Genomic DNA, 14,291 nt, shown 5'->3' with positions numbered 1-14,291 from the left:
CTTTAAGAATAACATATTTAAGTTTTTAATTTCTTTTCTGCAGCAATGATATCACGATGTAAGTCATTTTTACACTAAATAAATTTATTTTGTGCCTTACTATGTTTAATTCCAGCTGAAAACATTTTCTTGATAATACTATACCATATTATAATTTTATCTAAGCAAAATAATACTTAAATTAAAAAAATTACACTGGTCAACAAGATTTTTGCCACAAGATAGATTACGTGTTCCTGAAACACTACCTGAAATGAACTTCTGTGATAACACTGGCCAACAAAATTGATTTTTTTTAACAAGAACCAAGATATAATTTTCTATAGGTTTTTTATGTGCTGAACTCGAATCTGAAGTCAGAAAAATTCTATTAGCCTCCGTTCTTGAAATATAACCGTTATAAAAAAAACCTATTTTCTTTCATTTTTAACGGTAATATCTCAAGAATGAAGGCTTATACAATTTTTCTGATTGCGGATTCGAGTTCAGCACATCAAAAACCTATAGAAAAGTATATCTTGGTTCTTGTTAAAAAAAAGTTCAATTTTGTTGACGAGTGTTATCATAGAAGTGCATTTCAGGAACACGTAATCTAACACTTAAAAGCTTCTAGCAAGCCAGGGCGGTATTGGGCGGAATTTATTTTAACACCATAAATAGTGTTTTCAACAGGCTTTCAATGCTGACTAAACTGAACTTGAAACTGAAAAAAAAAAATCCAACAAACAGTAAATGCATAACTAAGGACAATTATACCATTAACAAAATCTAATACATTTTTCTATTTCAAAAAAGCTGTATTCATTCAAATTATACACATCAAAAGTTGCAAAAAAAATAATCTTAATTTCGATAATTTTAAAGGATCCACTTTGAGTTAAATGTAATCGAGACCCAGGCTATGCAAAAAGTTAAAAGTTATGCATTATGTACTTAATTATTATGTAAAATCAATAAAACAAATAAAAAAAATTATGAAAAATGTTTCACTTTTGGGGTTTTTTCCATCAGGGAACCACTGTGCGTCAGTCTGTCTGTCTGTATAAGGAGCTACAGCCTAAACGGATGGACCGATTAATGTCAAACTTGGTATGTATCGTTATTTGGCGACTCTCCAGAGGGGTTTTTGGAATTAATTTTTTTGGACCAAAAATAACGGTACTTGTCATATACCGATTTAAGTAAAATTGAGATATCTCGAAAACGGCTCTAACGATTTCGTTTAAAAAATTCAAATGTTAGTTTTAAGCTAAGTTCTATCTTTCAATGAAAAATTTTTTTTTGAAAATCATTAATAACGGTACCTGCCATAGAACGGTTTTTTTCAAATCCGATTATCTCCTAAACTGCTTATTCGATTTCAACAAAACTAAAATTTCCTAAATAAAATTTCCAAAAAAATAATTTTTGGATTTTTAAAAAAATTTTGAAAATTTTTTTTTTTGAAAAATCAAATTTTCTAAAAATGCATGTTAATATATCAATCAAAACTGCATACTTGTTTTGGAGGGCAATTTAATTTTAGATTTAATTTTATTTTTTTTTTAAACGAAAACGAATGCATTTTATTTACAACCGTGGTGGTATATAGAAATATAGAAGATTTAATGACATTTAAAATAAGTTTAAGAATGAATTGTATTGTTTTGTAATTGTTCTTATTTAAAATTTAGTTGCATTTACAATTTTTTTAAAAAAGCTGCACCGCCGGGGCCCAACCTTTGTAAGACTGTTGATAAAGAATCTTAAGACATTTTGCAGTGTTATCCTCTCAAAATATAATTTTTTTTTCTTCAATTTCAAGCATACTCAAAGATTTTCCTTAATCACCAACAGCACCATGAAAAATTAATCTTTTCTTTTGCTTTTGAATGCAAAACAAAAAGAAAAACACAAAGTAAAAAAAATTATATATTTTTCTTAATATCTTAGCCTTTTGCATCTTCTTTGTCCAGCTAAGCGGGGAAGCTTCATGAATATCCTTCTTTTCCTCAGTATTCACTCATTTATATAGATAGAATTTGAGAGTGAGTTTTTTTTTATATTTTTAATTTTTTTTGCTATCAAAAAGGATGAGGCAATTCTTTTTGAAATGCCGCAGCGCAGCCATAATATCTTCTTGAAAATGAAATGAAGTCCACTTTCTACCAGCAATATACACAGTTACCACAGCTACACATTCACATCCACAAACAGATAGAAGTAAAAGTAATTTTGAAAATCAATTCGAGTGCTGTTGCAATTTTATATGCATGCATTTCGTTTCATCAAACATAAAGGATATATGCACCAAGCAGCATCAACATCGCACTCAGCGACATATATTGTTTTCTTTTTATTACTGTTGTTGAATTAAAAGGATGCATGTAAGCAGAATATCCTGCATTGGATGGAATGGGGATATGCGACATGTGTGTGTTGGATGAAGGATAAGGATGTTCAAAGATAAAGTACCGTTGATTGATTACAATAATGAAAGTGTTTCTGTGGAACGTCAACGCATCATGACATCCTCAAAGGCAACGCCAACGATCACGATGACGTCGACGTATTCAAGTGAATCCGTTTTCTATTAATGGTGCAACTCGCAATGACGAATGCAAATGATGAGGTAGACTGTCAGCGTTGATATTTATCCCTTTGGCATATTTGCTAACACACCCGCACTTTAAACTTATTCATTAAAATTCAATGAATGTTTGACTGCCAATATTATTATTTGCAACAAAATAACTATTTTATATGCAAAGATTTGCCTTTGTTGGACAAAAATTAACTTTCCACACATGTTGAGAGTTTTTTTTTTTTTGTTTAAATTTTGCATTTCCAATTTATATCTTTGAAAAGTAAACATTATACAAAATTTAAAATTGCCTGAAACTGTAGAAAAATAGAAACACAAAAGTGAATTAACTGGAAGCACGGAATACTTTGGAAATAGAAAAAAAAAATTTAGTTTACTGCTAGCTGGAAGCATTTTTATTTTCGATTTAGACGTTTTAAAGGGTGAAGTATGGTTTTGAGAAAAATTGAAGATTTTCAAAAACTTTTCAATTTAGAATATGTGAACTTTTAACTCTGCAAATAATTTCATTTTAAACAGATTGCAAATGAGTCTCAAACCAATTGCAAAAAATTTAAAGTCGATTTAAATTTTCAATAAAATAGTCAAATGACTTCAACTCCAAGCTCAAAAAACAGCTTGTTAGCTTCAAAACCATCGAAAATAATTTTCAAATTGATTTAAAATTAGTTTTCAGTCAGTTGCTTTCAATATATTTTTAGTTTTAAATTATTATTATTAATTTATTAAAATTTAAAATAAAATCGATTTTAAAAATACCTACATTTTCTATCAAAACACACAAATATTGGAACGATAAATAAAAACTCATAAACATATTCATACGACCTTGAAAAAGGTTTTAAATTTTGTTTCTTACTTGAATAGTTATTTAGTCCTATAGTGATTGGAAAAATTGCTTATTTCGCAGTTTTGGACGATTGCTTTTCATGTTTGTTTTAATTTTGTGCCTCTACAAACTTTTTCCAGGATTGAAAATTGTGCATTTTTTTGTTTGATTTTCCTCAGGGCGATATTTTGTAAACAGACTATTCAGATTGTAAAAAGTGCTGTTATTTTTATTTTTTCAAGTTATTTTTAAATATTGTCATTTTGCTTGATAGATATTTTAATTCATCCTTGATTTGAAACTTCAAAACAAACGAAAATAGTAATTTTATTTTAAAAGTCATCATAAACAGAATATTTCTTTTGTAACTGTATTGAAATGTTCATTTTTTGTTTTCCAAATTGTATCTGGTGTCAAGAAAGAATTTTCCACAAAATAATATGAAAGTATGTAAAAGCTATATACAACAATATCCTGTAAGCAGAGAATTGTAGGTACATTATTTAGGTATGTTTTGGATTCACAAGATACTGAAACATTCCAAATACCTGGGGTTTCTTTGGACAAATGCTTGTATGCAATTACTTATGCAAAATTTGTTATAAATATTTGTGGTTTGTTTGCATTTAAATGGCATCACAGAGTTTATATCCTATATCTATCTTTGATACATTGTAATGGAAAAAATCAATACACCTCTTTATTGTTTTAATAGGGAAAATTTATTTTAGACCATTATTATTAAGAACGAATCAAAAGTTCGAAAAAAATTTTTTTTTTTTTTTTTCAACATAATATTATTTTGTTAACATACCCTTATTATGTTAACAAAATATTTATATCATAATAATATATTGTTATACTAGCTGACCCGGCGGACTTCGTTCCGCCATTTCTTGTATTTATTTCTAATTTTCGACTCTTTCAAATGAAAAAGAGGATAAAAACTTGAAAAGTTCATGAAATTAGTTTAAAAATATTAACTTTTAAACTTTTAGCAAAAGTGGCCTATGCAAAATACTCATGCATGCGCATGATTAAAACCTATATTTCCCATAAGTTTGAGATTTTTTGCAGACTTTTAAAAACTCCAAAAAAATAAAAGACTACTCAAAAATGTCCCTAAAAATTAGTTGTTTTTCAAAAATTTTTATTTCAAAATACAGGGCCTATGAAAAAAATCCGTATTAGACCCCTAATTTTTTTTTAATATCTTTCTAATTAGTGCTTTGTCAAAGGTCTATGACTGCAAAAAAACCTTCAAGACTTGGTTCTGAAATTTTTTTGAATGTTTTCAATACCGTTTTTAACTATTGAATAAATTTGTCTATCATTTAAAAAAAGTCAACTCTTTACGACTTACCGTTTAGAAAATAGCCTCTTTTTTCAATGTCGTGTTACCCCTATTTACCCTATAAAATCTTAAAGAAGATAAGAAACACGTAGGTATAATTTTATTTTCACATGCTATTGAATCAATTTTTTGCAATGACAACCTATTAAAAAATTTTATATCATGTGAAAGCTTATAATTTCACCTTTCAAATGACGGTTCAATCTTATTTCTGAGATGACTACAAAAGAAGTAAGAATTTTTTAAAGCCAACCATTTCGAAATACCACACTGAGATTACGGTATTTAGCAAATACAACATTTTTATTAAATTTCGTTAAAGTACCTTTTATAGCATTTATTTTGTCAGACTTGAATCGGATTATTTCCAAAAAAAAAAAACACCCTTTTGTCTAAAATATATGTGTAGACTTCTCAGATTCATTTTTACTTATTTTATGTGAAGTACAATTTTTATCATAGTTTTTTTCATCTATTTATTATGAATGTAATTTTTTCTTAAAAAGGCAACAACCTTGTTCTTAACCCATTTCCGGCGGCTACCAGTTAGGGATGCAACATCGTTAAAAAAAACATCGATGTTTGAATACATCGATGTTTTATTTACAACATCGATGTTAAAAAAACATCGGTTCTATCTTCGATACATCGATGTTGTCCCGATGTATTTTTGTTGGACATAAATACGTTCTACTGTATCTAAAGAACAAAATATTTATGTCTTATCTGTTTAAAACCCAAAAACCTAAGTTGAATTCAATTTTTAGGTACCACAAAACAGACAAATTTATCAACAAAATGAAACATATTTTCTTAATACGATTTTCGTTTTTATTTATGTATATATAAATACCATCAATTCTAATCAAATGGAATCAATTTTTTTAACGTTCAGAGCTCTGAACGTAACTCACAAGCATGTCAATAATGGTCGCCATAGGCGTACACACCATTGGGCCAAGCGGGGCGGTGCCCCGAGGCCCCAACTGACGCTAGGGCCCTGACTGGAGACAATGCAGAGAAGGAAACTGTTATTATAAATAAAGTAGAAAAAATATATCCTCAGGGACCTCAAAAAATGCTACTAAAATAATCTAAGCGACCAACAAATCATACTTCTGGGGCCCCCAAAAAAAGAGAAAGGCGTATATACATATCCTTTTTAAAAAAATGTCGAAATGGCCCCTTAAAATTAATATTGTCACGGAGCCCCGGCAACTCAACGTACGCCTCTGATGGTCGCGTTCTGATTTCTGAACACACAGAAACAGTCTTTTGAATGAAAACATTAAAAAAAAACTTTGAAGCTTTGAACACTAGACAAAAAAGATTGAGTTTGAGAGTTCAAGTTCTGTTATTATGCAAAAAAAGAAAAACGAGTAACAAAATGAACGATGTCGATGTTTTGCAGATTTAACGTCGATGTATCGGCGATGTATCGGCTTAAGAAACATCGATGTATACATCGATGTTTTTAACAAAAACATCGATGTTTTGAAAACATCGATGTATCGTTTGCATCCCTACTACCAGTTACAGTTGACTTAGAAACTTGAAATTTTACACACTTATTGTTTTTGATCTAATTTTCTTATTAGAAATGTGAAAAAAAAAATTTTGGAAAAGCTTCTGGTTTTCCGAAAAATTCATGTTGCGTTTTCGCAACGCTCACCGAAAATGGACATTATCAAAATTATTTTAAAAAAAATTCTTACATAGAATATAAATCAGTTTTATTTGAATATTTTCATGAAAAAATGAACTAGACATAAATGCACTAAGTATTGAAAAAATTGTTGAAAACAAAATGACAAATTGGGTTCAAAAATTCTATCTCAATCGAATTTTGAAAGTCCTAAAAAAGCACGAAAAATTTTGTTCACAAAAAAATCCAAAAACAGGTCGATTAGATAATTGAACTATCTTTCAATTTTTAGTTTATTTTAAATTATAATCAGTTAGGTTCCAGAAGTCTTCAAACATGACATTGCGAAAACGCAACATTACCCGGAAATGGGTTGTGTCTTATCTCTGCTTCATCCAAAATCCTCATTCAAAATTTCATTAGTGCTCGGAGAAAAAAGTGTCACTTTAAAATAACGTGATATCCGCTTAAAATAAGGTGATTCCACTTAAAGTTAGTTAAATTTAATGTGAACTTCATCTTAAAAAAACCGACAAAAAATAAAAATTTTGAAATTATATGCAGTCACACTTTAGCTTTACTTCCAGTTTATCATACTCATTTCCAACAGTGAGATAGCACAGTGGTAAGGCACTGGCATAGTAACCCAACAGTTGTAGGTTCGATCCGCGGTGGATGCCAGTTTTTTTTTTTTAATTTGCGCATTCAAGCAATTAATGTGACTTGTCACCTTAATTTAAGGTGAAAGTCATCTTAGCAAAAAAACTATGCAGAAATCCGCTTAAATTAAGGTGCGATCTGCTTAATTCTATGTGGTCTGTTTCCTCCGTGTGTTTAAAGTTTTTCACATGGGTCTCGGTTATATTTTTTACTTGCGATATAGGTACTATAGGGCAAGTTTAGGATTCGTAAAAAAAATCGAACTCGAGATAACAATTTTACATGACATTACGATGATGGAGAATGCCAAAAAAGTGGGTCCGGCAATTCTGTCTGTCTGTGTGTCTGTCTCTATCTGGAGCTGCAGCCTAAACAAGTGAAGTGATTTTCTTCAAACTTGGTAGTTAGCAGTTTTTGGTGATTCCCTAGAGGGGAAATTTAGGTGAAAACTACATGTTTCTATGTCTTCTAGTTTTTGAGAAAATTGAAAAATTATTTTATCAGATTTTTCTTTTTTCAAAATATTTTTTGTTTTTATTTGTTTTTATTTTTCAATTTTCTCAAAAACTAGAAGACATAGAAACATGTAGTTTTCACTGTTCGATAAGGAATCAATTGATACAGTTTTCTGTGTGAGTAATTTTTTTGCTAAAATTCACAGTCTGCACAAAAATAGTATAAAATGAATTTTAAAAATTTTTTTTTCGCCTATTTTTAACTTTGAAATCGATTATTTCAAAAACTATTGGTTATATTATATTGTTTTAAAAATTAAAATCAAATGTACAATTTTTTCTTTCGGAAATGGTATCATTTATTACTGTAAGTGTTGCCGTTGTTTTTTAATAATTTTTTTTTATTTTGATAATTTTTTTTTTAGAAAAATGCCCCTCCCACCTAAACGGGGAGAGATAGACCCCCCTCCCAAAGAAAAAAATGTTTGTATTGAGCTCCTCTACAATAATCCGTTATTAAATCCTGGCGCCCAAGTTATCCTACTACGTGCCGAAACAACATTTTTGTTCTTTACCTAAAAGTTCGAATTTCTGTATCTGGGTTGAAATCGAAAAATTTTTTTCTCTAAGCCCATTTTGAAGTGATTTTCACAAAAAATACCTCGATTGATTGAGAAATAGATATGGTTTTAGAATATATTTTTTAAATAGCATGTTGTTTTGAAAACATATACTTTAAATTGATGCCGAAGTTGGGCAAATGACGAAAAAAATGGAATTTTTGAACTTTATAAATTAAAAATTCTTAGTGGTTTAATTGAGTTACATGTTTTATACATTGTTGAAAAGGTATATTTATCTTCTATCGGTAAAAAACTGTCGAAGCTAGAATTTTTCCAATGGGTGAAGGTCCAAAAAACCGTTTTTCGCCCGTAACTCCAGATTTTGGGGGTGTTAGGGGATTTTCAAATACCGTTTCGTAATCAGTGCGACTAGCTCTACAAAACCTGATAGGTCTCCGCCTGCGTATATTTTGAAACCTCATTTTTGTAACACCGTGTTATTAACGGTACCTAACGTAGAACGGTTTTTTTTCGTTTCTGAATATCTCGTACAACATTTACCCTATTTTAATAAAAAAATTTCATTAAAAAGTGTTTAAGTAAAGGTAATATTAAAATTTTAGAAAATTTTCAAAAAACGCATTTTTGGAATTTTAAAAAATTTTTCAAAATTTTTTTTTTGAAAATCAATTTTTTGAAAACGGATTAATGAAAAATTTTGAAATTAAGTTTTTATGTGTAAATTAATTATTTCTTCAAAATGGCATACCAACTATTTTTTTTGAAAAATGTTAGAAATTTTTTATATATAAGAAATTATTTAAAAAAAAAACGGCTCCTACGATTTTCGAAAATTTTTTTCTAAAAATACCTTTTTATACAAGTAATAAAATGGCATACTTGTTTTTTTTTTTTAAACATCATTTAAAACGGAGTTTAATTAATTATAAAAACAGATTTTATTTTTTACACTACCTATGAAATTTCTTGAAAATATCAAATTTTTCCTAATTTTCTTGAATAAAAAGCTTTAACATTAGAGTTACTTAAAGCATAAGAGCAAGTACGTGCGACCCTAGTCGTGCATTTTATTTCTGTAAGTTGTCAAAAATGATTATCTTCACCCCCTCATTTTTTTCTCGAAATTTTTTTTTTGTTTTGTAGACTCTTCTGATCCTTCATCCTTATTGTAATAGCCAACTTTTTGGCAAGTATCATAATTGGAACAATTTTTTCCTGTTCGAAATAGTTTTTCAAATTTGATTGCCTCTGAAAGGGCTTTTGGCCATGACTTTTAAATATATTTTGATAAAGGCTATTTTAAATGTGAAACTTCAAAACTTTTGGTACATCTTTGTATCAAAACGATTGTTTTTTATGCACTCCAATATTGAAAAAAAAGTCCTCTTATCGATAGTCTAAAATTCCTTAAAACAAAACATGTATTTTTAGCACTTTTAACCTTAAATCTCTCAATTAAGTATGCATAACTAATCGTGTGCAGTGTTATAGTCTTCATTCTCCTACGTATATCCGCATGTCTATTTAAAGTCCATAATAATTTGAAATCAACATAGGTATTGCGTGGCAGGTGTCAAGATCATGTCCGGGGAGGTTTTGCAGATAATTTCATTAGCATCTCATACATCCTGTATAGAGATCCTATGAGAGATAGATGCCTACTCTCGTATATACATTTCCAAAAACCAAACTCCAGCAACGTTAGCAATGTCGAAGATTGCTGGCCATGAGATGTTGTATATGCATGACTCGTCACTTTCACAAATAGATTTGGGCTATATGATGTGCTACCTATTGCCTACTACATACCACTCAATTGGGGGAATATGACGACACACTGTGTTGCACAATTGCCGAAAACGAAAACCTCATGCGTCCGACCGGGCATCTGCCATGCATGTGTCCACATGAAGTGACAAATAATAACGCCATTCTCGTGGCAGTTCCCAGTGTATTCCCCAATAGCATGTCGACTTTGAATAACAACTTTGCCCACAGGCAACTTGCCATTCTACCACTGGCATTCTGGCCACCACCACACCTTCCTATACGTTTTCGTCCTCGTCCTTGATGCGTCTGCTGATGTCCACCTCATTGGACTCGCATTTCCCTTACAGTCATCCTCTACAACAGTGTATGATATTGATCTTAATTGCACAATTAAACTTAAGAGGTGAATGTTTAAGTGGTTCTTGTTGTATAAATGTGTGTGTGCTAAAAAAGGATTCATGAGTGTGTGTGTAAGGGAAGGTTTGACCCTATCAACCGTTTCGTATATGTGGGATATGTCGGAAACATTAAGTTCTCTGTGCGGCTGGCTATATGGCTATTCTGACCGAGGTTAGGTTAGGTATAAGCGAAAACCACAATTGTGTCCAGATGACATTGCTGGTTGTGTCAGTTAGAACAAGAACCATATAACTGGTGTTCTACATTCGTTGGCTAAATAAAGGGTAAGTCTATGTCTCTTTCTCTATTCGACTGCAGTCGAAGGTTGTTGGGAAATGGTTTTCCAAGAGAAAATTTCAAAATTGGTTTTACCTTAAAATTACCTGCGACAAAAGAAACCAATTATTTCCTACTTTTTTGTTGTTATTGTTGTTGCAACAAGAACATGGGTGTTAATGTTGCACACAGGAGGAAATGTGTTATTTATTCACCAATTTAGTGGTAACCGTTTTATGACTTTAAATGAAACCTTTAATGGGGTTAATTTGCATGTGAACTGGTAATTATGATCAAAGCTTGTAATGATCCTTTTTAAATATTTCATCAAAATGCGTTTAGTTGATAGCGAAAAAGTGTATTTTTGACAACAAAATTTTAAAACCTTTTTCCTCTTGACGTGATAACGTCTTTTTTTAATCTATGAACCATAGCAGCATTCACGAAAAAGTGACGCCATTTTCTCCCGCTTTACCGGCTTAAATTTCAATTACAAATAAACTATTGGATATACAAAAATCTTTAATAGCTCATTTGAAAGATAATAACCGAATACGGAATTTTTTTTAAGTCTTTGCGTTTAGAATTTTTGAATAGCACCTACTTTTTTAGAGGTATTTTCGGGTGGTTTCTTATATTTAGCAATTTCTTGGAGCTTTCAAAAAATCTGAAAAATTATAGAACACATAGGACAACGGGAAAACACGTTTTTTGTCCCAACGGAACATTTACTACAATCTATACGATGTTAAATTAATAAACTTCAGAAATACTTCAAAACACCTGTGGAGATCTGTTGCCCATAACCACTGACCAGTCACCAGTGCGGGAAGTACCGTAATCTCAGTTTGAAAAATTTGACATGCTTAGCTTTAAAAAAAATTCTAACTTTTTTTAGGCATCGTAGAATTATGATTGAAGCATCATATACAATGTGAAATTATAAGCTTTCAGATAATTTAAAATATATTACAAGTTGTCATATAAAAAAATGGAATTAATGGTGTTAGAAGATGAAAAAGATTGATTTTTTGGTGAAAATTGATTGGATTCAAAAAATTCTAGCTCTTTTTATAGGTGTCGCACAGACATGGTTGATATGAATATCTTGAGCTGAAATAATAGGCTTTCAGATTTACATAAAAAATGGATTTAATGGTGTTGGAATAAAAAAAAGTTTGATTTTTTCACTTTTTTCATTAAAAATGATTGTTTTCATTAAATTAATTTTATTCCTTTTACGCATTGTAAAAATTTAAGTAGAAGAAATATTAATTTTTATGGTGTAATTTATTTATAAGCTTTTCATATAAAAATTGATATAACGAGAGAAGAAAAAAAAGTTATTTTTTTAGTTTTTTCTTATAAATTATGATTGGATTCAAAAAGTTGTACGCAACTTGGTTTCTTAGGACATTCTTATGACACGTAAAATTATCGTCCGTAAACCGACTTTATAGAAAACCACATTTTTTCTTCTTTCAGTCTTCTACCAATTTCAAAAAACCATGTCAACAATCAGGGACCAACTTTTAAGCCAAATTGCTGAAATTCCGTCATTTGGTTGCAACAAAGTCACGATTGTCGGTGCTGGACATGTTGGTTTGGCATGCGCCTTCAGCATTCTTACCCAGGAAATATCAAACGAAATCTGCCTTATCGACGTTGATGCAAATAAGGTCAAAGGTGAAGTTCTAGATCTTCAACATGGTTCGAGTTTTGTCAAAAATGCTAAAATAACCGGCGGAACTGATTTCGCCATAACTGCTGGATCGAGAATTTACATTATTACCGCTGGTGTTTCTGGTCTTCCTGAGGAATCACGTTTGTCACTTCTTGAACGAAATGCAAAAATCATTCGAGGAATTATACCACAGATTGTTAAAACAAGTCCTGACAGTATAATTTTGATGGTAACAAATCCAGTGGATGTTCTTTCCTATTTGGCTTGGAAAATATCAGGATTTCCAATAAATCGAGTTTTTGGCAGTGGAACTACTTTGGATTCAGCTCGTTTTCGCTTTTTGATCTCACAACGTTTAAGTATTGCACCGACTTCTTGTGAGGGGAGTATAATTGGAGAACATGGCGATAGTAGTGTTGCAGTTTGGTCAGCTGTTAATATTGATAGTATCAATTTGAGAGATTATGATGAACGTATTGGTTCGATTGATAACGATGCTGAAGGATGGAGGGAAGTTCATTTAGCAGTTATTAATGCTGCTAGAGATATTCTCAAGAAGAAAGGATATACTAATTGGGCAATTGGATTGAGTTGTGCTTCAATTGTTGATGCGATTTTTACCAATTCAGGTGCTATTATGCCAGTTTCAACAGCTATAAAGGTATTTTTTTTAAATACAAATCTATCTATGAGCTATTAAAAAATTTGTTTTTTTTTTTTAGGGAATGTACGGAATTGAAGAAGATATTTTTCTTTCTATGCCTTGTGCACTGCATGCAAATGGAATAACTTCTATTATAAAACTTAATCTTACACCATCCGAAGGAGAATTATTACAAAAATCAGCAAAAATCTTAAATGAAGCACAGAAAAATCTTGAAATTTAAATAAAATTTATTTTTTTTACTATAATCCTACCCAATATGTATTTTTGTCAAATTTTCCAATTTTATTAATATTCGGATTTTACAGATTTCATGAAAAGAAAAATCTTCGTTTTGGAAACATACTACATTCATAAGAAACAAAAAATCTTCATTTTTAAAGAAGACTTACTTCATGAAGCACCAAATTTTCATTTTGAAAATAATTTTCATGAAACGGCAAATCTTCATTTTCTAAACAAACTTTTTGAAGCTAAAAATCTTCGTTTTGAAAACGGATTTTATGAAGCGAAAAATCTTCATTTTATAAACGAATTTTATGAAGCGAAAAATCTTCATTTTGAAAGAAGACTTACTTCATGAAGCACAAAATCTTCCTTTTGAAAATAATTTTCATGAAACGGAATTTTCATTTTCTAAACAAACTTCTTGAAGCAAAAAATCTTCATTTTGGAAACGGATTTCTTTTAGGAAATAATCTTCATTTTTTAAAAATACTTAATAAAGCAAAAAATCTTCATTTTAGAAACAAAATCTTCGTTTTGAAAACGGATTTCTTGAAGGGGACAATCTTAATTTTGGAAAAATACTTCATAAAGTAAAAAACCTTCATTTTAGAAAAAAAACTTCATGAAGCAAAAAATCTTCATTTTAGAAACAGACTTCATGAAGAAAAAAATCTTCGATTTCAAAACGGATTTCATGAAGCAAAAAATCTTCGTTTTGAAAAGGGATTTTATGAAGCTAAAAATCTTCATTTTATGAAGCGAAAAATCTTCATTTTGAAAGAAGACTTACATATGTATTTCATGAAGCACAAAATCTTCCTTTTGAAAATAATTTTCATGAAACGGAATTTTCATTTTCTAAACAAACTTCTTGAAGCAAAAAATCTTCATTTTGGAAACGGATTTCTTGTAGGAAATAATCTTCATTTTTTAAAAATACTTCATAATAAAGCAAAAAATCTTCATTTTAGAAACAAACTTCATGGAGCAAAAAATCTTCATTTTGAAAGAACACTTACGGGCGATTTCTTCAAAGAGTCCTAGCGCTGGTACCGGTCCTAGTCCTAAAGTTAGTACTCAAATCGGTATCAACTCATTTCTTCACTCAAGTACTAAGCTATAGAACTCTCAATTTAGGACCGAGTACTAGTTAGCACTC

At 30.2% G+C, this 14,291-nt stretch overlaps 1 protein-coding gene across 1 annotated transcript in view; it reads left to right on the top strand.

Annotated features, from left to right (window-relative positions):
* Positions 1 to 13,151, top strand: part of LOC129909144 (L-lactate dehydrogenase-like) — a 73,609-nt gene extending 60,458 nt beyond the window's left edge. The window contains exons 2-3 of the mRNA XM_055986124.1: positions 12,042 to 12,901; positions 12,963 to 13,151. Of these exons, the coding sequence (XP_055842099.1) occupies positions 12,065 to 12,901; positions 12,963 to 13,127 (1,002 nt within the window). The 5' untranslated portion in view covers positions 12,042 to 12,064 and the 3' untranslated portion in view covers positions 13,128 to 13,151. The remainder of the gene's footprint in view (positions 1 to 12,041; positions 12,902 to 12,962) is intronic.
* The last annotated feature ends 1,140 nt before the right edge of the window (positions 13,152 to 14,291 follow it).

The sequence above is a fragment of the Episyrphus balteatus genome, chromosome 2 (genome assembly GCF_945859705.1).
Source record: "Episyrphus balteatus chromosome 2, idEpiBalt1.1, whole genome shotgun sequence".
NCBI lineage: Eukaryota > Metazoa > Arthropoda > Insecta > Diptera > Syrphidae > Episyrphus > Episyrphus balteatus.
This window is presented reverse-complemented; position numbering and strand designations above follow the sequence as displayed.